Source organism: Anolis carolinensis, chromosome 6 (assembly GCF_035594765.1).
Source record: "Anolis carolinensis isolate JA03-04 chromosome 6, rAnoCar3.1.pri, whole genome shotgun sequence".
In the NCBI taxonomy this organism is placed as follows: Eukaryota; Metazoa; Chordata; class Lepidosauria; order Squamata; family Dactyloidae; genus Anolis; species Anolis carolinensis.
The window spans coordinates 6,802,512-6,829,080 of record NC_085846.1 but is presented as its reverse complement, the minus strand read 5'-3'; the positions used below and the strand labels follow the sequence as shown (position 1 = coordinate 6,829,080).

Genomic DNA, 26,569 nt, shown 5'->3' with positions numbered 1-26,569 from the left:
AATAATGTAATTACATATAAACACATTTCTTGGAAGGTGCCACATTATCCGATCAAACCTTACTGATGCTCAGATATGGTAGACTCCTGCAGAGGTGAGAGGATCCCTCTTGTCCATTCAAGGCCATTCAGTGCTAATCGAGCTGGCCAATTGCAACATTCACACCTGCATCCAGCAGACAAGAGTCCTTTCTCCCACCCTGAACATTATTCCACAGATACATAAACCCCACTTGCTTAATTTCCAATATACCTCACAACCTCTGAGGATGCCTGCCGTAGATGTGGGTGAAACATCAGGAGAGAATGCTTCTGGAACATTGCCATACAGTCCAAAAAATGCATACAATTCAGTGATTCCGGCCATAAAAGCCTTTGGCTACACAATAATAATAATACAGTAATAATAATGCAATTACATATAAACACATTTCTTGGAAGGTGCCACGTTATCCGACCAAACTTTATTATCCTCAGATTCTTGGATATTTATTTATATCAAATATTTCTATATCATCACAATAGTTTTTCATGCACAATAAATTAAAGCAGATTAAAAACAGTATATATATGTTAAATCATTCAAAACACATTAAAATATTATTTGCACGAGACTCTGGTTCAGTCCCCCTTTTTCTTGTCCTTTGCCTTGCTGGATGTGCTTTTTGCAGCATTGGTGTTGAGAGGAAGAAAAAGGCATCTTGGGGTGTAAGTACGCCCGGGCTGTGGCGCAGGCTGGAGAGCAACCCAGCTGCAACCAGCTAAAATGAATCACTCTGACCAGGAGGTCATGAGTTCGAAGCCCGTTTGGAGCCTGTGTTTGTCTTGTCTTTGTTCTATGTTAAAAGGCATTGAATGTTTGCCTATATGTGTAATATGATCCTCCTTGAGTACCCTTTGGGGTGAGAAGGGCGGAATATAAATGCTGTAAATAAATAAATAAGTACACCATAGTAGAATTAATGCAATTTGTTTTCTGCATTAGTAAGGTTGTGCACCCACTCTGGATTTTAGTCCAAACTTTACCTTTAATGACCCTTTCTTTGGGATTTTGGACTGAGCTTGCATCCACACTGTAGGAATGAATGCAAGTTTGATGCTACATTCACTACCATGGCTCAGTGCTATCGAATAATAATGGAAGTTGTAGTTTGAGGCATTATATCCTGCTTGCCGCCTTCATCCCAGGATAGGAGGAACTGAACCCCAAATCTTTCCCAACAGGTAGAAGACCACGAGGTGCCTTGCGACTATGACCTGGGCCCGATCCTCCTGATCCGCCTCCATAAGGACCCTTATTCTTTCTTCCCGGAGAGCAGCTGGTTCTGCAATGCTGTCCAAGTGACGTCCCCAGATGGAGACCTTTATACTTTCCCCTGTTACTCCTGGATAGAGGGATATTGCACCGTGTCCTTCCGGGAAGGAGCAGGTAAGACATATAGAACTGGCCTGGGCAAAGTTTGTCCCTCCAAGTGTTTTGGACTTCAACTCCCACCATTCCTAACAGCCTCAGGCCCCTTCCTTTTGCCCCTCAGCCGCTTAAGCTTAAGCGGCTGAGGGGCAAAAGGAAGGGGCCTGAGGCTGTTAGGAATGGTGGGAGTTGAAGTCCAAAACACCTGGAGGGACCAAGTTTGACCATGCATAAATGCATCCTCAGAATCGCCATCTATAACCATTGGTACAGCAGCTTTAGTAGGAAGAGTAGGAAAACATACTGATTATCTCCCTTTCCTTCCACCTCTTAGCCAAAACCGCTTCGGACGATGGTCACTATTTGCAACGGAGACACCGCCGGGAAGAGCTGGTGCAAAAGCACAGCAAATATGGGTGAGTAGCAAACAAACCAGCAGATTTGGAATTTTTCAAAAATATAATAGCAAGGTGTCTATATCTGAAATGGCAGACAAAGGCTTGAGGCAATGAGACAAAGAGAGTTCCGGAGGTTGTAGAAAAAAATATTTTTATTCTCAGTGGCCAGTGAGAATACAGCAATAAAGAAAAAGACCTTCCCCTGTCATCAGGAAAGCGAAGGTACCGGAACAGAGAATCACAAGTTCTTATATACCCTTTTTCCTCCATCTACTGCGTCACACAGGTATTATCAATCACCAATTAGTGTCAAAAAAAAGTCTTACTGGGCACTTAACTAAAAAGCTATTTTTGCATTTTCCTAAAATATAGACTACTTTCAAGACCTCTGACCCTCCATTAGCCTTATCTTTGGAATCCTCGTCTCATCCATTTGGGGTTCTCATTAATTAAGGAGAATCCTTGTTGTCTCAGCTGTCAGAGACCTATTACCACTCCCCTCATGGCGCCAGGTCTTATCTTGACATCCCAAAAAGCCCTAATTTGTCTTTTGTCCATTAGCTTATCTATTCTTGTTGACACTTAACCCTGGCACTCAGAGTGAACTTCGGTCTGCTAGAGGTAGACAGTTATTTTGCTGAGCAGAGTATATTTTTAAGGCTAGCACACAATCTGCTGGTGATTACATATTTTCCTATCTATTTCTTTAACATGATTACATTCAATATATGGTTTCCAATACAAGTATTATATTTTCCCAATACACCTTCATCATATCTAGTTGAGCTATTTTAAAGCCTTTTGCAAGCAGACACCTAACATCTATTAGTCTCAATGTTGGTGTGTATCTGCAAGTCATTTCCCCAATGAGTTGGATGGCCATCTGTCGGGGGTACTTTGAATGAGATTTTCCTGCTTCTTGCAGGGGGTTGGACTGGATGGCCTATGAGGTCTCTTCCAACTCTACGATTCTATGATTCTATGATTAACTGTAGGTGCATCTGCACTGCAGAGGTAACGCAGTTCCATGCCGCTTTCACTGCTCAATGCTGTGGAATCCTGGCAGTTGTAGTTCTGCAAAGTCTTGAGCCCTCTCTAGATCCTTATTTATTATTTATTTATTATTTATTTACAGTTTTTATATTCCACCCTTCTCACCACGAAGGGGACTCAGGGTGGATTACAATGCACATATACATGGCAAACATTCAATACCATTAAACATACGACATATAGGCAGACGTAGAGGCAATTTAACATTTTCACTTTCTGGCCCTGCATGACAATGAATCCCAGAAAAGCCCACAATCCTATCTGACTCTTAACTCATCAGTGAACCCATCACCCCCTGACTGCTGGTGGGCTATAACAATGCAATATACAGCAAAGGATGCCAAAATGTACAAACATAAAGCATACTGAAAGGTGCAGCCATTTCTATCAGTAGAAGATTCATTCATTAACACTATCTAAGTTTGATTTTCCCTCCCTTGTCACTGATTGGCTGAGTGGCAGGAGCTGGCCAGTGCCTCCTGCGCCTTTGATTGGTCAGGGGGCGGGCTCAGACAGGCTAGATTGGGGATGATTGATGCGATTCTCATATCTGGAGGCATAACCTGTAGTTTGAAAAACAATGGGCATAGAGATGACAAGATTATGTAGATGCAAGGTCTTGGATGCAGGGATAATGGGTGTTGATCTCCCAGGTCCGTTCTCAAACTGGCCAGATGAATAAATGTCCCTAGGAATGTTGAAATGGCCACGGTTCCCTTTGTCTCTGAGAATGGCCTGTTCATATCCGAGACTAGTTTCCAGACGGCGAGCAGGATGTTTATCAGTTGGGTGTGCAAGTCCATCACAGCTGTACCGAACCCTAGGCCCCAGGGCAGGCGCAGCATGACATTCCTGCAGGTTGTCACCTTTTGACCCAGGTCAGGCAGAGGCCAATATCCTTTGTCTCCAAAGTAAAATATATTTAATAGTAGGATCTCAGAAATAAATTATATTTGGTAGCAAAGGATAGAAGAGGGAAGGCAAAGGGGATATAGTGTTGGGTTGCTGTGAGTTTTCCAGGCTGTATGGCCATGTTCCAGAAGCATTCTCTCCTAATGTTTCGCCCACATCTATGGCAGGCATCCTCAGAGGTTGTGAGGTCTGTTGGAAACTAGAAAAGTAGGGATTATAGATCTGTGGAATAATGTCCAGGGTGGGAGAAAGAACTCTTGTCTGAGGAAAGTGTGAATGTTGCTATTAGCCAGCTTGATTAGCATTTAATGGCCTTACAGATTCAAAGCCTGGTTGCTTCTTGCCTGAGGGAATCCTTTGTTGGGAGGTGTTAGCTGGCCCTGATGGATTCATGTCTGGAATTCCTGTTTTCTGAGTGTTGCTCTTTATTTACTGTCCAGATTCTAGAGGTTTTTTAAAAAAAATACTAGTATCCAGATTTTGTTCATTTTCATGGTTTCCTCCTTTCTGTTGAAATTGTCCACATGCTTATGGATTTCAATGTCTTCTCTGTGTAGTCTTACATAGTGGTTAGAAAAGATACATTTTATAGAAGCTGTTATAATAATTTCCTTTTCTAAGTAGTTAACCGCTGCACATGTGCACTTCTCCAAACCAGCAGATATGTTGGTGATTAAAAATGGAATTCCAATGGGATCCTGTGTCTAGGAATTATTCACTTTGGGCTGGTGTTGTCCTGTCAGGAGGTCATCATAGAATTGTAGAGTTGGAAGAGACCATACAGTCCATCTAGTCCAACCCCCTGCCAGGCAGGAAAAGCACAATCAAAGTATCCCTGGAAGATGGCCATTCAGCCTCTGCTTCAAAGCTTCCACCACACTCTGAGGCAGAGAGTTCCACTGCTGAACAGCTCGTACGGACAGGAAGTTCTTCCTAATGTTCAGGTGGAATGAATCTCCTTTCATGTAATTTGAACCCATTGCTCTGAGTCCTCCCTCTCTTCCTTATGATGTCCTTATGGGTATGGAAAAGGACAGGTTAAGGAAAAATGGTGTTAGGTAATAATGCATTTTCATATAAACAAGATATTGAGAGGGTATATTAGGGATACATTTCATCAAGGAGGAATTGGGGCTCGTGAGAGATCTGCTGCTCTGGACCTGGCTTGCATGTGCCTTAGTCCAAATCAGCGCATCTTTAGAGGCAATGACTAAAAAGGAATAAAGATGTGTATGGAGGCACATGAAGGGAGAGCTGGGTCTCGTGGTCTTCTGCTTGTGGCTCGTTGTGCGGTCACTGGTTCCCCTTGGATAGCAGGGAACGACTTCAGATGGCTATGTGTGCTTGATGTACTTGACATACTATAAATCCCAGGGGTGGGGGTAACTGTATTCAACAACAATATGGAATCCTGGCAGTTTTAGTTTCGCAAGATCTTGAGCCATCTCTGGGGCCTCACCAAACTAGAACTCCCAGGATTTCAAAGCACAATGAGTTTCTAAACTTACTGTGGAAACAGGAAAACCATGGATCAAAACAAACCAAAATTAAGAGAGTAGACAAGGAGAAAACAGATATTAATTTGGAGCCTATAATACCTTTATATGTACTATTCAAATAGAAGACCCCTTATTGAAAACACATTATCTGAGAAATGACTATGAAAGACTAATAGTTGGAAAGTATTGCACTGTATGCAACAAACACTCGCAAATGTATGTATATTTGAATGAATTAAAATAAATAAATATTTTGAAAAACCCGAAATTAAAATGAATGACTTCCAGCAGACTCATGCCATTGAATCACCTGGAGGATCTAGAACATGTTTAGAAAGGTCATATTTCATTGGATGCAGGTCGATGAAATTCCGGATACCAAGCCTATGGGCACGGGTGTCATTCATACTATATATTAATCTGACTTTTAGAAAAGCATGACCTTTTAGAGATCATAATCTTTTAGAAAATGGCATTTATAGCCTTTTAGAGAAGAGCCAAAAACCCTTTTGAGTAGAATCTTCTCAAAGTGGTATACAATCAAATGTAATTACGCAAGGCAATTGGCTTCAGTTGTTAGACTGAATAACTTGTTGTCTCTGGTCTTTTAGGAAAACAGAGTATATGCCAAATGCAGAAATATAGCAGTTCTTCAGAAGTGCTTTTCAGTGCCCAAAAATAGATCTACTCTTCCATATAAAACATCTTGTTTTAAATTCTGCACTCAAGAGATAAAATAGACTTTGGTGAAAAAATAACATACGTATTTGGTTTACTCACGACCTTCATGTGTTCAGCATACACAAGGACACAACTTATCAGTCAGTTACAGATATGTTTAAGATAGTTTCTGTGTGCCATCCGGTCACACATCTTTACAATAAACAGCAGGAAAGTGTTTGCAAGTCTGTGCTCATCTCAGAGTGGATCACATGGTCTGCAGCCCCTTCCACAACTTTTCAGGAAAAACATAGAGCAAGGAAAGAAAGCTGCATATCAGAATATATATACAATAAGTAAGCAATAGGATTATAAGGTTGTTGTGTGTTTTCTGGGCTGTATGGCCATGTTCCAGAAGTATTCTCTCCTGATGTTTCTCCCACATCTATGGTAAGCATCCTCAGAGGTTGTGAGGTATATACCTCACAACCTCTGAGGATGTCTGTCATAGATGTGGGTGAAACGTCAGAAGAAAATACTTCTGGAACATGGCCATACAGCCTGGAAAACACACAACGACCTTATGATTCTGGCCATGAAAGCCTTCGACAATACAATAGGATTATAGATAAACAAATCACTAGGGGAGGCTTGAAGAAAGTTGTAATTTCCAACACTGACTTCCTTTTTCCTGTGCCTAGGTGGAAGGAATACCTCCCAGCAATCCCATGGTGCGCTGATATCGACACTCCCAACTCCATGGAGTACAACATTCAGTATTCTTTCCCCAAATCTACTGCCTTTTTCGGGCGTGGAACAATGGCGTAAGTGTTTCGCGTAATGCTATTGACCCTGAAAGTGAAATAATTTGGTGCCCCTTGCACTATTTCTGCTCAATTGTGGTGCTCACCAAAAGGAAGCCCATCCATCAATTCGTTTATTCGTTCTGCAGCAACGGACCACAATGGAGAATTTTTATTATTCTACAAATCCAGTCTGGCAAAATAATTTCAGTATAAACAGCCAATGTATAATGTCAGAACATCTATCCATTAACATCATAAGCTATGATTGGATGAATACATAAGACTTCAAATAAGCATGGCAAATAGATTTGTGTATGTGTATCGGAAAATACTACAGTAACAAAAGGCATTTGAATCTCATTATTCCAAAGCAGGTGTGAAAAGTTCAATGCAAATATGAATATCTTTCACCCAGTTTCATTTTTTCCCCAAACAGTTGTTGGTTTTAGATGGATTTTAAACCAGTCTGCTAGTTCTGGGAAACAAATGTCAACCTCATGGATGGTTTTCCTTTGAAGCCTCCTCTCTAGCAAGGATTTTAAGAGTCTGTTTCTGGTTTGTTTATTAATTCTTGATTGACTTTCCCTATTTTCCTTGAGTGAAAGGGAACCCCTAAAGCATTTGTATGTGCCTAATTTGTTAGGCTGGATCTACACGGCCATATAATCCAGTTTCTGAATCCAAATTATTTGCTTTGAACTGGATTGTATGGCAGTGTAAAAGGGACCTTAGAAATTAAAAGTATAATGTACAGTGCTATCACCCCTATATATCCAATTCAAATAATTATTCAGTGTAGACCCAGACCCCTTCTATACTGCCCTACATACAAGGATTTGATCCCAGATTATCTGCATTGAACTGGATTATATAACAGATAATCTGGAATAAGGAGATAATCTGAGATCAGATCCTGGGTTAGAGGGACAGTGTGGAAGGGGCTTCTGACAATGCTGGCTCAATATGCGCTGTCATATAATGAGTTTGAAATTGCATTATATGGTCAGTGTAGACCAGGCTTGGGCAAACTTTGGCCCTCCAGGTGTTTTGGACTTCAACTCCCACAATTCCTAACAGCAGGCAAAATGACTGCCATAGATGTGGGTGAAACGTCAGGAGAGAATACTTCTGGAACATGGCCATACTGCCCGGAAAACACACAACAACCCTGTGATTCCGGCCATGAAAGCCTTCGACAACATCATTATCATTATTTCACTGCCAACCTGTGTCAATTTAGTATATCTTGTTAGGATTTTCTGCATGTTACGGTAGGAAAAACTACCCCAAAACAGCAGAGCACCCCAAAATATGCAAAAACATGATACTTATAGCTGAGCATTTAGCTCACAACAAGCAGAGCATGAAGTGCCATGTGGCTGCAAAGAATTTAGAGTTTAGAAGGCAAACATGCAGAGTCCAATCTTAAAGATTACAAAAGATTTATTTACAACAATAATAGCTACATGTCTTAATGGGCCAATGACCTGATTCTATATAAACCTGGGTTGCCTTCTAGATGTTGTCAGACTGCAAATCCCATCAGCCTTCGCCAATCAGGGCTTATATTAAGGGATGCTATGCGTTGCAGTCCAATATATAGAGGTGAACACTGATATAAATGGAAGCATTTCAATCTCCAGAATCTCAGGATTTGGGGAGTTGTTGTTCAAAAGGGAGATTTTTTAAATACTAGTAGCCAGATTTTGTTCATTTTCATGGTTTCCTCCTTTCTGTTGAAATTGTCCACATGCTGGTGGATTTCAGTGTCTTCTCTATGTAGTCTTACATGGTGGTTAGAAAGGATACATTTTATAGAAGCTGTTTATAATAATTTCCTTTTCTAAGTACAGTAGAGTCTCACTTATCCAAGCCTCGCTTATCCAAGTTTCTGGATTATCCAAGCCATTTTTGTAGTCAATATTTTCAATATATTGTGATATTTTGGTGCTAAATTCGTAAATACAGTAATTACACATAACATTACTGCGTATTTAACTGCGTTTTCTGACAATTTGTTGTAAAACATGATGTTTTGGTGCTTAATTTGTAAAATCATAACTTAATTTGATGTTTAATAGGCTTTTCCTTAATCCCTCCTTATTATCCAAGATATTCACTTATCCAAGCTTCTGTGAGACTTTACTGTATCTCCAAACTCCCCCAAGGCTATGGGATCTTTGGAGGAGTAGTTTTGAGAGGTCTTTAGGCTCCTCTGCCATCTATTCCCGGTACCTCACCAAACTACAATTCTCAGGATCCTATAGCATTGCTCCTTGGTAATCAAAGTGTCAAACTGCATTCATTCTACAGTGTAGTAGTTGCAGGCTTTGTGTCTAAGGAAGCATCCCATTGTGGACAATGAACTCAGCAGAATCAAATCTCTTGATTTTAGCAGGATGAGACTATTTGTGAAGACAAAATGATCTCACTCCTTCCTTCTTCTCTTTCTTCTCTCAGACTTTTTGAGGCCAAAATGAAAGGCTTCCTGGACAAACCCTTTTCCTGGGGGAAACTCGAGGATATCCGCAAGGTCTTCTGGTTCTATCACACTCCGATCACAGGTCAGTGATAGCCAAGCAATGGCCATCAACGGATTTGCAGGAGAAATGTCTATTTCATAATAATTTCATACCAGTGGTCATATAGTATTGACTGGGATTTGGTTCCAGGACCCTCCTGTAGATATCAAAATCTGTTGATGGTGAAGTCCCATTATATACAATCACTCAGTTAAATGGCATCACTGTATAAAATGGCAAAACTAAGATTAGCCTTTTTGGAAATTATTTGGGAGGTGAATATTTTAAAGCTGTGGATGGTGGGATCTTTGGGTGAAAAAAATTGCAAATACAGAGGGCCAAATATACTATTGCATGGTATATATTGGGGGAATGAAAGCCTTTGGAGAACATATGTCAAATGAAAAGTGACATATGCAACATGAGAATATATACTGGATCTACTATGTTGATTTGCATCTACTATGTTGATTTAAAGGCTTGGCTTTAGCACAGCAGGTTAAACCACCAGCTTCAGTAAATCAATCAAAAGCTTAACAGTGCTAAGCCCAGGTCAGGGTGAGCTCCTGGCCTTTAGCCCAGCTTCTGTCTACCTAGCAGTTTGAAAACAAAAAGCGGGGAGGTATTATGGCACCCATAACGAAATGCCAGAAAAATGCTGGCGATTTGATCAAGGAGGAAGTTTACGAACAAAGCTCTTTGGGAGTGAGATGGAGTAACAGCACCCCCCGAACACAAGCCTCCAAGATGCCAAAGAGGGGGAAAGCCTATATATCTATCTATCTATGTACAATTGTCTGTCTTGTCAGTGTATAAACGGCATTGAATGTTTGCCGCATATGTATGTTCTGTGATTCCTCTTCGGGGTGAGAAATGCTGAATATAAATACTGTGAATAAATAAATAAATAAATAAATAAATAAATACAATTAATTCAGTTTGATGTCCCTTTCACTGTCATGACTCAATGTTATGGAATCCTGTGAGTTGTAGTTTTACAAGTTCTTTAGCCAAGGGTACTGGGCCCCCACCAAACTACAACTCCCAGGAATCCATAGAATTGAGCCTTGGCAGTTCAAGTGAGGTCAAATTGCATTAAGTCTATAATGTGTGATTATTTTGACAAAGAGCCTGTGCTTATCGATCTGCCTCTCTTTCTTCTTTTCTCCAACTCCCCAGAATATGTGTTTCAGCACTGGAATGACGATGAATTCTTTGGCTACCAGTTTCTTAATGGGATCAACCCCATCATGATCCAGAAATGTGAACGGATCCCCGAAAATTTCCCTGTCACCCAAGATATGGTGGCTGGGCCTTTGGGAGAACACACCACTCTCAGAGAGGAGCTGAAGGTAAGTTATTTCCCCCAGGTATTTAAATAGGAACAGGTTTTAAGGCAGAGACAGAAATAATATTACCTGTGGCACTTGGTTAAAGTTGGCAGTTAGCTAAAGGCAAGTCATATCTACAATGCAGAAATACTGTATAGCAGGCATGGGCAAACTTAGGCCCTCCAGGTGTTTTGAACTTCAACTCCCACCATTCCTAACAGCCTACTCTCAGTGATGTTGACCAGCTATATCTGCCTAGAAGATCAGGGGGCAGAGGACTCTTACAAGTAAAACAAGCAGTCAAAGAAGAAAAACATGCCCTGGCAGAATATGTAAAGCAAAGTGAAGAACCTGCTTTGATTGAAGTCAAAAATCAGAAACTCCTCAAAGCACAGCAGACAAAAAACCAGTACAAGAAAACAGCACTACAAACTAGAGCTGACAGCTGGCACAACAAAACATTGCATGGAAAGTTCCTTGACAAAACTGAAGGAAAAGCTGACAAGGAGAAGAACTGGCTATGGCTCACGAATGGGACCATGAAGAAGGCCTGATCCTTGCAGCCCAGGAGCAAGCCATCAGAACAAAGACAATTAAGGCCAAGGTCGAAAAATCAGTTGATGACCCAAAATGCAGACTGTGCAAGGAAGCTGACGAAACCATTGATCATATCCTCAGCTGCTGTAAGAAAATCGCACAGACAGACTACAAACAGAGGCACAACTATGTGGCCCAAATGATCCATTGGAACTTATGCCTCAAGTACCACCTCGCAGCAGAAAAGAACTGGTGGGATCACAAACCTGCAAAAGTATTGGAAAATGAGCACGCAAAGATACTGTGGGACTTCCGAATCCAGACTGACAAAGTTCTGGAACACAACACACCAGACATCACAGTCGTGGAAAAGAAAAAGGTTTGGATTATTGATGTCGCCATACCAGGTGACAGTCGAATTGATGAAAAACAACATGAAAAACTCAGCCGCTATCAGGACCTCAAGATTGAACTTCAAAGACTCTGGCAGAAACCAGTGCAGGTGGTCCCGGTAGCGATGGGCACACTGGGTGCCGTGCCAAAAGATCTCATCTGGCATTTGGAAACAACAGACATTGACAAAATTACGATCTGCCAACTGCAAAAGGTCACCCGACTGGGATCTGCACGCATCATCCGAAAATACATCACACAGTCCTAGATGTTTGGGAAGTGTTTGACTTGTGCTACAAAATCCAGCATATCTATCTTGTTTGCTGTGTCAGACTATGTTGTTGTGTCAATGATGATGATGGTGATGATGATGATGATTTCCTTTATGGATATGTTGGGGAGTGCAGACACAAATGAAATCGTAGGAAAGCCTTTCACCTCCATTTCTAATGTTGCAATGAGCTTCCTTTTCCAACCTTTGCTTTCACAGAAAGGGACCATTTACCTAGTGGATTACAAGATCCTGGAGGGTCTTCCCACCAACCCGGTGAATGGCAAAGAGCAATACGTTGCTGCCCCGCTGTGCTTGCTCCACCAGAAACGGACCGGAGAACTCATTCCTTTAGCCATCCAGGTAAGTAAAACAGCCCATCCCTTCCGCACTGAAAGAAAATCCAAACCCAGCTTAGAAACATCATATCATTTGGCAGCTGTGCCAGTGCGGCAGAGAATCCACTCAGTTATTTAGTCTGTACATTGAAGTAGCTTTCCAATGTTCCATCACTTTAGACTTAATACAATTTGATACCATGGTCAAATGCTATGGAATCATGGGAGTTGCAGTTTGACAAAATCTTTAGCCTTCTCTGCCAAATATTGCTGGTGTCTCACCAAACGGCAATTCCCATAGTGTTGAGCCATCACAACTATAGTGGTGTTAAATTGCATTAATCCTGCAGTGTGGATGTATCCCTAGTTTACTGACCTGCATTTTGGGACTTTCCTTGAAAGTTTGTCTGTTATAACTTCCACATTGTGTGCTCATATTTCAGCATTTAAAACACGAATGTTGTGTTTGGCTGGCGTATCTGGTGGTTTTGCCAGTAAATTATACTCCCTTAGATAGTTTTCTCTACAAATATAGTAGTTGGTGGCTTCTGTTTTCCATGGGATGGGTTCCACAACCCATTATTCAGAGTGTTGATCCCTACCCCAACATACACCCAGGGCTTTGGTTCGCTCCTTTAAAGTTCGGACTAAATCCTGTAACGGATCCATGGTCTCACAACATCCAAGGGAATATCTTCAGAGCCACATTTTCATCAAGAGCCACACAATGTCTGATGTAATTTAATAACTTTTTAATTGATGAATGTCTGATGTAATTTAATAACTTTTTAATTGATTTACAATGTATTGTACAATTTTATATATGCGTTTTATTGTAAGCCGCCCTGAGTCCCCTATTAGGTAAGAAGGGCGGGATATAAATATTGTAATAAATAAACAAATAAATAAGCCTCATAGCTGACCATTGAATCCATGGATGGGGAATCTGTGGATACAGAGATCCTTTTACATTATGGCCAGCACTCTTTAGTTTTTACCCAGTTTGGGTCTCCAGAATGACAATCCCAAAAGCCGTGCAAACTGGGGATAATGGGAATTGCAACCCAACATATCTGCAAGCCTTGTATCTGAATTCAAGACCCACTCTCCTGATTCAACAGAACAAACCACAGCCTTCCAGATGTTATGGTATCACAACTCCCATCAGCTCTAGTCATGAGGTTTAATGTTGAGGAATATAGGGGTTGTAGTCCTGCATTTGAAGGGCCACATAAAATGATATGTCGGGCCGGATTTGGCCCTCAGGCCTTGAGTTTGACACATGCTCTAGATTATAAATGCTGTCATCCTGGGGAACCCCTTGGCTTTTTTCTATCCCCAGCTCAGCCAACATCCAGGACCACTAAGTCCCATTTTCTTGCCCACCGACGAAGAGTGGATCTGGACCTTGGCCAAGACGTGGGTGCGCAACTCTGAGTTCCACACCCACGAAGTGATCGCCCACCTCCTGCGCGGCCACTTGATGGCCGAAGTCTTCACCGTGGCCACTCTGCGGCAGCTGCCAATGTGCCACCCGTTGTACAAGGTGAGCGCCAAAGGGCAACGCATGGAGCCGGGTTGGGATGGGGATGATGATTGTAAATGTTGGCATCTACATTATGAAATGAATTCTGTTTGACCACACCTTCACCTCCATAGCTCAATGCTATAGATAGAACTCTGGGATTTGTAGTTTAGTGAGGCATCATACTCTTTGGCAGAGGTGCCATCACCACTTTTATTTATACAGTAGAGTCTCGCTTATCCAACGTAAACAGGCCAGCAGAACGTTGGATAAGCAAATATGTTGGATAATAAGGAGAGATTAAGGAAAGGCCTATTAAACATCAAATTAGGTTGTGATTTTACAAATTAAGCACCAAAACATCATGTTATACAACAAATTTTACAGAAACCGTAATTCAATACACAGTAATGCTATGTAGTAATTACTGTATTTACGAATTTAGCACCAAAATATCATGATGTATTGAAAACACTGACTACAAAAATGCATTGGATAATCCAGAACGTTGGATAAGCGAGTGTTGGATAAGTGAGACTCTACTGCATTTATTATTTATTTACTACATTTATATCCCGCTCTTCTCACCCCGAAGAGGACTCAGAGCGGCTTACAAATCAAATGTACATACAATATATTGTTAGCATAGCACAATATAAACATTAAATTACTATATTGTACTATATCATTATATGGTAATATTATTTGTAATATTTCATTTAATATATAATATATAATTAATATTATTACAGTAGAGTTTCGCTTATCCAACGTAAACGGGCCGGCAAAATGTTGGATAAGCGTATATGTTGGATAATAAAGAGAGATTAAGGAAAGGCCTATTAAACATCAAATTAGGTTGTGATTTTACAAATTAAGCACCAAAACATCATGTTAGACAACAAATTTGACAGAAAAAGTAGTTCAATACACAGTAATGCTATGTAGTAATTACTGTATTTACGAATTTAGCACCAAAATATCATGATATATTGAAAACATTGACTACAAAAATGCATTGGATAATCCAGAATGTTGGATAAGCAAGTGTTGGATAAGTGAGACTCTACTGTATTTATTATTTATTTACTACATTTATATCCCGCTCTTCTCACCCCGAAGGAGACTCAGAGCGGGTTACAAATCAAATGTAGATACAATATATTATTAGCATAGCATGATATAAGCATTAAATTACTATATTGTACTACAGTAGAGTCTCACTTATCCAAGCTAAACGGGCTGGCAGAAGCTTGGATAAGCGAATATCTTGGATAACAAGGAGGGATTAAGGAAAAGCCTATTAAACATCAAATTAGGTTATGATTTTACAAATTAAGTACCAAATCTTCATGTTATACAACAAATTTGACAGAAAAGGTAGTTCAATACGCAGTAATGTTATGTTGTAATTACTGTATTTACAAATTTAGCACCAAAATATCACGATATATTGAAAACATTGACTACAAAAATGGCTTGGATAATCCAGAAGCTTGGATAAGCGAGGCTTGGATAAGTGAGACTCTACTGTATATCATTATATGGTAATATTATTAATAATATTACATTTAATATATAATATATAATTAATATTATTATATTGTATTATTAGTATAATATTGTATTCCATTATATCATTATCAATATTATATGTATATACAATATATTATATATTGATAAATTATTTTTATCAACACTTTTGCAGGAGTTATGTACCTCTAATGTACCTTCTGAGATGTCATACATTTTAAACACGTGTCTTGTGTTTAATCTGTGTTCTATGTTCTCAATGGAGAGAGTCAGAAACACTGAGATGTCTGTGGTGGAGGAAAAACAAAAAATCTAGGATGAAATTGTCCCCATATGAAAGCCTTCAGTTGGTATTTGTGGAGGACATTGGCAGAGCTCTTGGACATGTTCATGGTGCTCTGTTGAACCTGCAATGTCATTGGAGGGAGGGCCGTTAGTGTCTCCTGAGTCGTGGGAATTCTAGCTTTTTGTGGAAGTGGGAGCCTGTCTGTGTAAGTGGACACCCCAGCCACATACATACATATTTTCACTTTTATTATGTGTATAGGTGTATATTAATAGAATTTTTACAATGTTTATGTGTTTTAATTATACTGTAACCCATGTCAAGCCCTGAGGAGAGGCGAGTAAGAAATAACATCATGATGATGATGATGATCATCATCATCATCGTCATCATAATCATCATCATCATCAATCCTAGTGTATTATTACGCAGGCCAACACACATTTTGGTTCCTCAAATGTTAGACCCGTTTCTGTGTATATTTGACCTGCTGGTTCCAAAAATGGCACCTGTTTTCCGCTATCAGCTTTAGCTTTTGAGATACAGAACAACCAGTTTTGCTTGCCCATCAAAAACCATGATAGCCATATTTAAGAAATTAGAACCGATGCAGTCTATCCAATGTAATTTCCTGAATCAGTGCTCCAACAGGCCAAAAAAAGTAAGATACCTGTTGTGACTCAGCTGGAGTCCCAAAGTGACTCTGAAGGGGATTGTGGGATTCAGGTTCCAGATGTTCAAGATTATGGGATTCAGGTTCAAGATGACTCTGATGGGAATTATGGGATTCAGGTTCAGAGTGTCCCTGCTGTGGAAGTTGAGGAGCAGGGAGGCATTCCCACGGCAGGGAATGGTGTTGATGATACTGGAGTTGATACCAAAGCTAGCCAGGTGCAAAGGGAGGATAGCTCCCAGACAGAGGCTGCTGCTAACGAGCTGTCTGGCCTTGATGAAATGGCATCTCTGGATCGAGTTGGAATTTCAGGTTTGCAGGAGTATCAGAATCGCAAACAAGAAAGAGGTCAGAGGCCAAAGAAATGCATTCATGCTATGCAGGGAATATTAAAAGGTGTCCTGAGAGAGAAATCTTTGTCAAAAGCAACGTCTCGTTTGAGTTAGAAACAGCTCTTGCTTTTTTGGATTATCTTGCAGCTTTGTGTATTCAAGTTCATGGGACTATGTCATGTATTAATAGAACCTTGTTTTATGCCTAAGCATTTCTTGGATTATCCGTTATAGCCTTGGTTTTGCAACAATCTTTTGGATCTTTACTTTTGCTTTTTAAAGACTACAGTAGAGTCTCACTTATCCAACACTCGCTTATCCAACGTTCTGGATTATCCAACGCATTTTTGTAGTCAATGTTTTCGATATATCATGATATTTTGGTGCTAAATTCATAAATACAATAATTACTGCATAGCATTACTACGTATTGAACTACTTTTTCTGCCAAATTTGTTGTATAACATGATGTTTTGGTGCTTAATTTGTAAAATCATAACCTAATTTGATGTTTAATAGGCTTTTCCTTAATCCCTCCTTATTATCCAACATATTCGCTTATCCAACATTCTGCCGGCCCGTTTATGTTGGATAAGTGAGACTCTACTGTATTTATTTCCTATTTCCTAATAAACTACAAAAGACTTCAATCTGTGTACAGCCTGGTGTGTTCAGAAAGGTGAAACTAACCTGAGGTGCGACAACACCAAGAACTATTTCTTTTTTGGTTGGGCTGTGTTGCTATTGTTATGATGAATTCTATCCTGCTTTGTGTCTCGAAAAAGAGACCCATCTCCATGCATCTCCAGCCTCATTTTTGTTCCTTTTTCTTTCCAGCTTCTGATTCCTCACCTCCGATATTCCGTCCATATCAATGTCTTGGCTCGGACCTATCTCATCTGCCAGGGAGGGACCTTCGATCGGGTGAGTAAGTTGGATCCTTTTGAGGTATCATAAAAACGATATTGGGTATCCATTCCTGATTACTATCTCCCACCCAGGACTTCCAGGACATCTACACCAGGCATGGGCCAACTTGGGCCCTCCAGGTGTTTTGGACTTCAACTCCCACAATTCCTAACAGCCTACCGGCTGTTAGGAATTGTGGGAGTTGAAGTCCAAAACACCTGGAGGGCCCAAGTTGGCCCATGCCTGATCTACAGTGTACAATAAATTCAGTTTGCCACCACTTGGTCCTCAATGCCCAATTCCTTCTCCAAATTCCTTGCAGGCCATCGCCATTGGAAGAAAAGGACTAGCTATGCTTCTCAAAAAGGGCCTCGAAAACCTGACTTACACCCATCTTTGCCTTCCTGATGACATCGAAGCCCGAGGAGTCACTTCTCTTCACAATTACTACTACAGGGACGATGGGTTGAAGATATGGGATGCCATTGAGAGGTGGGCAAAATGAAGATTTTTGGGGACGTGGTGAATGAGGGTGCATCTTACACCAGGCATGGGCAAACTTGGGCCCTCCAGGTGTTTTGGACTTCAACTCCCACCATTCCTAACAGCCTACCGGCTGTTAGGAATGGTGGGAGTTGAAGTCCAAAACACCTGGAGGGCCCAAGTTTGCCCATGCCTGGTCTACACTATAGAACTAATGCAGTTTGACATCACTTGAACTGCCTTGGCTCAGTGCATTGGGAGCTATCATTTTCCAGCCTTCTCTGCAAGGACTCCAAACCACAAAACTACAACTCCCGGCTTCCTGTCAGGACCCAGGCTACAGAGCACCAATAACCATGCGCAGAGGCCAGATTCTATCTAATATCTTTATTAAAGGAATATATAAAGTCAATAAAAACAGGTGAAGAATATAGTTCAGAAGTAGACCTTTCAGGGAAGGTCAAATATAGTCCAGGAAAATAATGTCCAATATGTGATATTAGAGTCCAAAGTTATAATCCAATAACCGAAACACACACTTTGCCAAGCAAAGTGTGGGGAGAAGACAAGGTCCTTTAGTCCTTTGAAACTTGGCAACTAGGCTGGAAAAGCAAACTTGATACTTGGCTAGAACAAGACTTGAAACAAGGCAACAAGAGCAAAAACAAGGTCCGTGGCAAACGCGAAACAAGGCAGACTTGAACTTGATCCGGGAAACAAGGAACTGGAGTCCCCACACAATCTCACTCCTTGAGCTGACGAATTGACTCCGCAAGGTTCCCCTTGCGGGCAAAACACCTATATAGGATCTTATTTTCCCGCCAAGGAACACTTTCCCTGGAGAACAAGAAATGAAACCCAAACTGTGTCCAGATGCATGACTCCTTAGAATTTCCCAAGGGAAGCAGACCTAATCAGCTAATTGTTTGGCTGCGATCCTGGCGCTCCGGCGATTCGCCTCCCTAGTTCCTCTATCTCGATTATAATTGTCCCTACGAGAAAACGGGGGAGAATTCTGCCCAAGGCTTGTTTGGCTGACTTCTTGAGGACAAACATCCTCCAGGTGCAGGGGCTCCGATTCTGGCTGAACCGGTGGAAATCCCATGTTTTCCTCCTCATCTGCCACAATAGTACTAGGAACGGGACTACAAGGCCCATGAGACATCACACTTCCACAGCATTGAGTCATTGCAGTGAAGTGTTACCAAACTGCATTGATTCCACAGTGCAGATGCACCCAAATTCTGGTTGTCCCTGCCTGATCATGAAGGACTCAAAAACAGTTCAATGATCAGAGATTGAAAACAACTAGATTTAAGGAGCGCAACGGACTACATATCTCATAATTCCATAGAATCAATAGTTAAAATAGGATGAAACCTAGATAACTGCTCAATGCAGACACACCTCTATATTTTCCTAGTTACCTGGCCCTGAAGATTTGGCTTGGGGCAGTCGAGAATATGCCTAGTTCAAAGGGTAAATTCTTCCATTTTGAGATAAACAGAAATGATTTCTTCATCGGCTTCAGGCAAAATACCTATTAGGAACAAAAGGTTTTGCAATTACTGTATTTATTGTTTATGGTTTTAGCAAAAAATTGCATGAAGGGAAAAGGCTTGACTTCTTTTCTCTCTCTCTCTGCACAGTTATGTCTCTGGCATTGTGGAACTTTACTACCAAAACAACTTATCAGTCCAAAGGGATTACGAATTGCAAGCCTGGATTTGCGATATCTTTACAAAAGGTTTCCTGGCCAGAAGGACTTCAGGTAATCCAAGAAAGGAAACCATTATTTTCTCTTTTTGGGTACAGAAATTGAGAGTAACTCGTTACAAGTAATTGGTTACTTGTCCATTACAAATAGTGAGGTACTTATTTATTCTCCCCCCAACAAAGTCATAATCATGTTCTATTAGCATTTCTAACATAAAGGGGTTAACGTCATTTAAACTCTGTATTTGTAACTGATAACGCAGTATTTGCAACTAATTACAGATGCTGAATTACTTATAATATATTCCTCTCTCACATAACAAAGGCACAACTACAATCTATTAATATTTCTGATATAAGGAGGGGGTAATTTCACTTATAATTTCACAAATAATGAGATATTTATTCATTCCTCTTTCCTCCATAATAAAAGCATGGCTACTTTCTATTAGCATTTCTAACTTAAGGTGGGGTAATTTCAGTTAAACTCATTACAAATAAAGACTTGCTTGCTGTTCATTGTTTCCTTTAGTAAAAAAGAACTACTTTTATTACAATTTCTAACAAAAAAGAGATAACTTAAGGATAGCTTATTACAAATAATGAGATAACATGTAGCATTCAAATATTTATAAAAGTAACTAGAAATGTGCATCTATGCAGTAGAATTAATGCATTTTGACACCACTGCTATGGCTCAAGGCTATTAAATCTGGGGAGTTGTAGTTCGACATGGTCTTGACCTACAAAGCCCTAAACGGTTCTGGTCCAATTTACCTGTCCGAACGCATCTCCTCCTATGAGCCCACGAGAACCTTAAGATCATCCGGGGAGGCCCTGCTCTCGATCCCACCGGCCTCACAAGCACGGCTGGTGGGGACGAGAGACAGGGCCTTCTCGGTGGCGGCCCCTCGGCTGTGGAACTCCCTCCCCAGTGACATCCGGCAGGCTCCATCCCTTTTGGGGTTCAGGAAGAAGCTGAAGACCTGGCTATGCGCGCAAGCGTTTAATGAATGAACTCAGTTAGCATTGACATGGATCGGATTAAGGCTTTTGCACAAGGTCTGATGGATGATTGGTATATATATTTGGTGTTGCATTGTTTTAAATTTTTATATATTGTATTTTATTATGTTATTTAATTATTTTAACTGTTTTAATCTTATTTTATTGTATTATGATGTACTGGTAGTGATCCTACCAGTTGTGTAAGCCGCCCTGAGTCCCCTCGGGGAGAAGGGCGGGGTAGAAATATTGGAAATAAATAAATAAATAAATTGAGCCTTCTCTGCCAAAATTTGCTGGCATTTCATCAAACTTCAAATCCCATGATTCCATAGCACTCCCTAGGTGTCTTTAGACTGCAATTCCCATTATCCCTGGGCTGACAAATCCAACAGTGAGAAGTAGTTCAGCATGGAAAGAATACCTTATAAAACTACAACACCAGGAATTCATAGCACTGAGCCATGGCAACTCAAGCAGGGTCATGCAACATTAATACAATATAGGTGGTAGAGCCTATATCTCTGAAACCCTACATGGCCATTAAAAGTTCTGGGACTTGTAGTCCAAAAAGTAACTTTCCCAACTTTCCCAGGGGTCCCCAAATTAAGGCCCGTGGGCTGGATGCAGCCCTCCAAGGCCATTTTCTTGGCCCCTGTCCTAAACTTCAGACTTAGGGTTGACCTACGTCTACATGGTCTTTGGAGGTCTCTTTGCTTAGCTACGGCCTTATGAGACCATCTAGATGGCTTTTGGAGGTCACTTTCCTTACCTACGGTCCTATGAGATTGTCTAGATGGCCTTTGGGGGCCCCTTTCCTTACCTATGGTCTTATGAAACAATCTGGATGGTCTTTGAGGGTCCCTTTCCTTATCTATGGTCTTCTGATGGCCTGATGAGATCATCTAGATGGCCTTTGAGGGTCCCTTTTCTTACCGATGGTCTTATGAGACCATCTAGATGGTCTTTGGTCTCTTTGTTTACCTATGGTCTTATGAGATCGTCTAGATGTTCTTTGAAGGTCTCTTTGCTTAGCTACAGCCTTATGAGACCATCTAGATGGCCTTTGAGGGTCCCTTACCTATGGTTTTATGAGATTGTCTAGATGGCCTTTGAGGGCCCCTTTCCTTACCGATGGTCTTATGAGACCATCTAGATGGTCTTTGGAGGTCTCTTTGCTTACCTATAGTCTTATGAGATCGTCTAGAATCTAACCTATCCCACGGTTGGTAGGCTTCTCCTGGAAATGTGACATGCTTTATGAATGATCCCTCCCCTCCCTCCCCACAGGTGTCCCTTCCTCCCTCCGCTCGATCCCAGAACTCATCAAATTCCTGACCATGGCGATCTTCACGTGCTCTGCTTATCACGCTGCGGTCAACAGTGGCCAGGTAGGCCGGCTGGTTCTTTCCTTGCTGCAAGGGAAGAGGTGCGCCACGAATTGCATCACCTCTTACCCCCTGGGGATGGGGAGTGGGTCTCTTGGGGAATTATTGAACAGGGAAGTCTTTGTAAGCTGAGCATGCCATGCGAGTCAGTCCTTCCCTTGAAGCAGGAACTGATAAGGCTGTTGCGCAATGGGAACCAATCTGCCATGGGCACCGAACAATATCAGCACATCTGATGTGTCTCCAAAAATAGCAGCTAGGAAGTGTAGAAAGAATGCCTAACATGTAACAGGCATGCCCAAGACATATTAGAAGCATCCACAGTGTCCATCAGAAGTGCCCAGTGTGCATCAGACACATCCAATCTTCATTAGAGAAATCCAATGTGTGCATATCAATGCACATCAGAAGGGCCTGGTGTGCACCAGAAGCATCCAATGCACATTAGAAGTGTCCAATGTAGTACCCAATGTGCATTCATTATGCATCACAAATACCCAGGGCACACCAAAAGTGCCCAGTATGCATTGGAAGCATCCAATGTGTACATCACAAGTACCCAATGCAGCTACTGCCATCCTGCTGTATTGGGCAGCAGATACAGCAAGCTATGGAGGTTTCTCCTCCTGTCGATACTGATGTTTCCCCAGTTTCCTCCAGCAATCTCTGATGTGACAATTAGAAGAAGGATCCCTTTCAATTGATTGTCACCTTATGGTGTGGGGGCTTGCGTGTTCCAATGAACCTGCGGGCACAATGATCAGAGTCATGAACTCCCAGGATGAGCTGCAGGGGAGGTTCCAGACCAAACACAATCTGAAGAACTGAAGACCTCAACGGCGGATCAGGCAGAAGACAACATGGTACAAGATACAGTGGGAGAAGGCTGCAACAGACTGAGAAGCCACCGTTATGTTAACCATGCCCCTTGTTGGGACCTTCACTCTGTGAAGACTGTATGTTGATCGTCTGTGCACTGACCTCCACACATTAAAAAAAACCCACGCGCAGGCATCTTCCAAGAAAAATAAAATAAAACCCTCTCACAATTTCTCCTCACATTTGGAGATCCCAACAAAGGGCAGAAATGCCCAGTGTACATCAGAAGTCTCTAACGTGCTCAGCATTAATACCCAATGAACATCAACAGTGCACTCTGCACATCAGAAGTGTCTAATGTGCACCACATGTATCCAATGCACATCACAAATGCCTGGTGTGCAACAACGTGTGCATCACAATTACCCAGTGCACATCAGAAATGCCCAGTGTGCATCTCAATTATCCTATGTGTGCAACAGAAGTGCCAAATGCACATCAAAAGTGCCCAGTGCCCAATGTGTGCATTACAATTATCCAATGCACATCAGAAGTGCCCAGTTTGCATTAGAAGCATTCATTGTGTGCATCAGAAGTGTCCAGTGTGCATCAGATGTGCCCAGAGAGTGCATCAAAAGTACCCAACATCATAAATGCCTAGTGCACATCAGAAGTGTCAATGTGTACATCACATGTACCCAATGTACATCAGAAGTGCCTGACACTCATCAGAAGTATCTGATGTGCATTACAAGTGCCCAGTGCGTATTGCAGCACTCTTTCCAATGTGTTGTCGAAGGCTTTCATGGCCAGGATCACAGGGTTGTTGTATGTTTTCCGGGCTGTATGGCCATGTTGTAGAAGTATTCTCTCCTGACGTTTTACCATAGATGTGGGCGAAACGTTAGGAGAGAATACTTCTACAACATGGCCATACTGCCCAGAAAACATACAACAACTCTTTCCAATGTCTGGGTGCGCAACTTTGCAAGGCACTAATGTGGTTTCTGTCAGGGGGTTAAAGTGGCTTCGAACCACCCTGATTTATTGGTGAGTCAGGCCTTTCACCAATTCATCCTCCGTCAGACTGCTTAAGCATCCAGCTAAGCAGCACCAACAAACGACACCACAGTTGTAATTCAGCTGATCACAGCGGTTCCAAGGCTTTATTATATACAAATTATATACAACTACAAAATCCATTGCTCATAGGACACATGCCTCCCAAACAAGGTGAAGCATGTGCTCTCTTTTTGCTGATCATCAGCGAAGCTCTTCTGCCGGCAACTCCCACATTCCATAGCAGAATGACGAATGTCCCGTCTGCACTTCTGAGACCGGAAGGCTTGACCTATTGGCTAGGCAGGCTATCATTCAAGCTGGCCTGCCATTAACCTGTGTGCTGCTGGAAAGCATGCCGGAATACACAGTTGCAAAAACCCAATAGCAGAAACACATGATTCAACATTTCACCCTTACACCAAAATACACCAACAGTTTCATTACAGTTCTGCCCCATAGCTACAGATTCGCAAAGTGAGTGTGATGTAGAATATCGAGAACATGGAACAATGTCTAATATTAATGAAATTTCTCTCTCCTCCACATGGCAGTTTGAACTGGGGGCTTTCATGCCCAACCTGCCGTCATCCATGCGGAAGCCCCCGCCCCAAATGAAAGCCCCTGTGACCCTGAACGAGTTCTTGGACATCATCCCCGAGATGAACACCACCAGCCAGGTCCTCTCGGTCCTGTGGGTCTTGAGGAATGAGGACTTCGACATGGTGAGAAGAAGGGGGGTATTCCATCCCTGGAGGTGGGGGAATCGAACAAGGATCGAAATATGGAGTCCGGATGTCCTCTTGGCTCTCGACTTCTTAAGGTGCATCCACATTGCAGAATGAATGCAGTTTGGCACCACTTTAACCACCATGGCTCGGTGCTATGGAATCCAAGGGAACTGTATTTTGGTCAGGAACCAGCACTCTTTGGCAGAGAAAGCGAAAGACCTTGTCAAACTACAACTCCTCAGATTCCATAGCATTGAGTCCTGGGCAGTTCATTCTTCAATGTAGACATATCCTTAAAGTATCAAAGGGAAGTCAGGCTTTATGTGACCTCTCCTGTTTGGTCTTCTTGCCTGAATAATGAGCTTTGGAACTTGGAAAAGTTTCTTTTTTGAACTCTTATCACCCAGTATTCTGAGAACTAGAGTGTAAATAGGGATTTTAAAAATATGTTTTGCACCTTCCACACTTTAGTTCCATCATCCCAAGTTACTCATTGGTCTTTAGCCTTCTCTGCCATGGCAGGCTGGTGTCTCACCAAACTACAACTCCCAAGATTCCATAGCATTAAGCTGTGACAGTGACTGCATTCATTCTACATTGTAGATGCACCCCCATCGGGTGGGGGTAACATAACTCTGTACATGAGCAGAGGCATTCTCACCTTTTGGAGTGCTTCGCAGTCTCCAAAGTTGAACTCTGAGCAATCTGAATTAAACATTACAAAATGGGTTCCAGGCTGTCTGGCCATGTTCCAGAAGCATTCTCTCCTAACGTTTCACCCACATCTATGGCAGGGCATCCTCATAGATTGTGAGATCTGATGGAAACTAGGCAAGTGGGGTTTATAGACCTGTGGAATAATGTCCAGGGTGGGAGAAAGAACTCTTGTCTGTTGGAGGCAAGTGTGAATGTTGCCATTGGCCAGCCTGATTAGCATTGAATAGCCTTGCAGCTTCAAGGTCTGGCTGCTTCCTGCCTGGAGGAATCCTTTGTTGGGAGGTGTTTCAAGCTGGCCCTGATTGCTTTTTTGTAATTCTAATATGTTTTCTCTGTCTCCACTTTGCAGAAAATGCTAGGAGAATACGACGAGGAGCACTTTGTGGAAGAGGAGCCAAAGCAGCTCATCACAGCCTTCCAGCAGCGCTTGGCTCACATTTCTGAGGAAATTAAAAGGAGGAATGCCTCACTGAAATTGCCTTACACTTACCTCTATCCACCCAACATAGAGAACAGCACCACAATATAGGACTGGGTTACAGCTCCAAAAATATCCCCGCCGGACCCTCTTTGTGGAGCTCAGCAATCTTATCCCCAAGATACATGGCAAACGCTGTTAATTTCTGCTTTGTCTCCATTTTCCTGCATGCAAAAGGGAGAGACCCGTTGCTCCTATCGCACTTGGCTTTGGGCCATTCTGTTCCGGTAAGGGGTTGGACTAGATGACTTTGGGGTCCCCTTTCAATGCTCTGATCTTTGGCACTGTTTAGCAAAGGGAGGGAGTCCATTTCCATCCATGCCCAGATCCCACTATATAATGTCGCAAACAATGTCTGAAATAAAATATATCATTTTGTTGTTATTTTCTTTTTCCTGGCATGTTTTTATATCTTGTCGACCAGATGGAGGAAAACAGCCACTCCTATGACATCTCTAGGGATCAGTCTGTGGAAAGTAACTTAGAAAAGTAACTCAAAAACACGACTCATTACACAGTGGCAGCTGATGGGCTCGTCAGAATGGCAGTGATTTGATCTGGAATATAGTTTGAACTTAAAATATTTTATTATTTATTTATTTATTTCCAACATTTATATCCCGCCCTTCTCACCCGAAGGGACTCAGGGCGGCGTACAAAATTGGCAACAATTCGATGCCTACACATAATTAAAACAGCAATGAAAATCCAATAAAACAATTAAAACAATATAAAGATATAAAACATATGCATTATCTGAGTTCTAGAGTGCATCTACACTGTAG

General features: G+C 41.7%; 1 protein-coding gene across 1 annotated transcript; it reads left to right on the top strand.

The window, feature by feature from the left end:
* The first annotated feature begins 1,237 nt into the window (after nucleotides 1-1,237).
* LOC100557249 (hydroperoxide isomerase ALOXE3) lies at nucleotides 1,238-26,168 on the top strand. The gene is made up of 13 exons (XM_062957064.1): nucleotides 1,238-1,428; nucleotides 1,745-1,826; nucleotides 6,634-6,756; nucleotides 9,199-9,302; nucleotides 10,440-10,612; nucleotides 12,012-12,155; nucleotides 13,473-13,676; nucleotides 17,317-17,403; nucleotides 17,711-17,880; nucleotides 19,521-19,642; nucleotides 21,883-21,983; nucleotides 24,413-24,583; nucleotides 25,656-26,168. The coding sequence occupies exons 3-13, from the start codon at nucleotides 6,692-6,694 to the stop codon at nucleotides 25,833-25,835; spliced, it is 1,521 nt and encodes a 506-aa protein (XP_062813134.1). The 5' UTR covers nucleotides 1,238-1,428; nucleotides 1,745-1,826; nucleotides 6,634-6,691; the 3' UTR covers nucleotides 25,836-26,168.
* The last annotated feature ends 401 nt before the right edge of the window (nucleotides 26,169-26,569 follow it).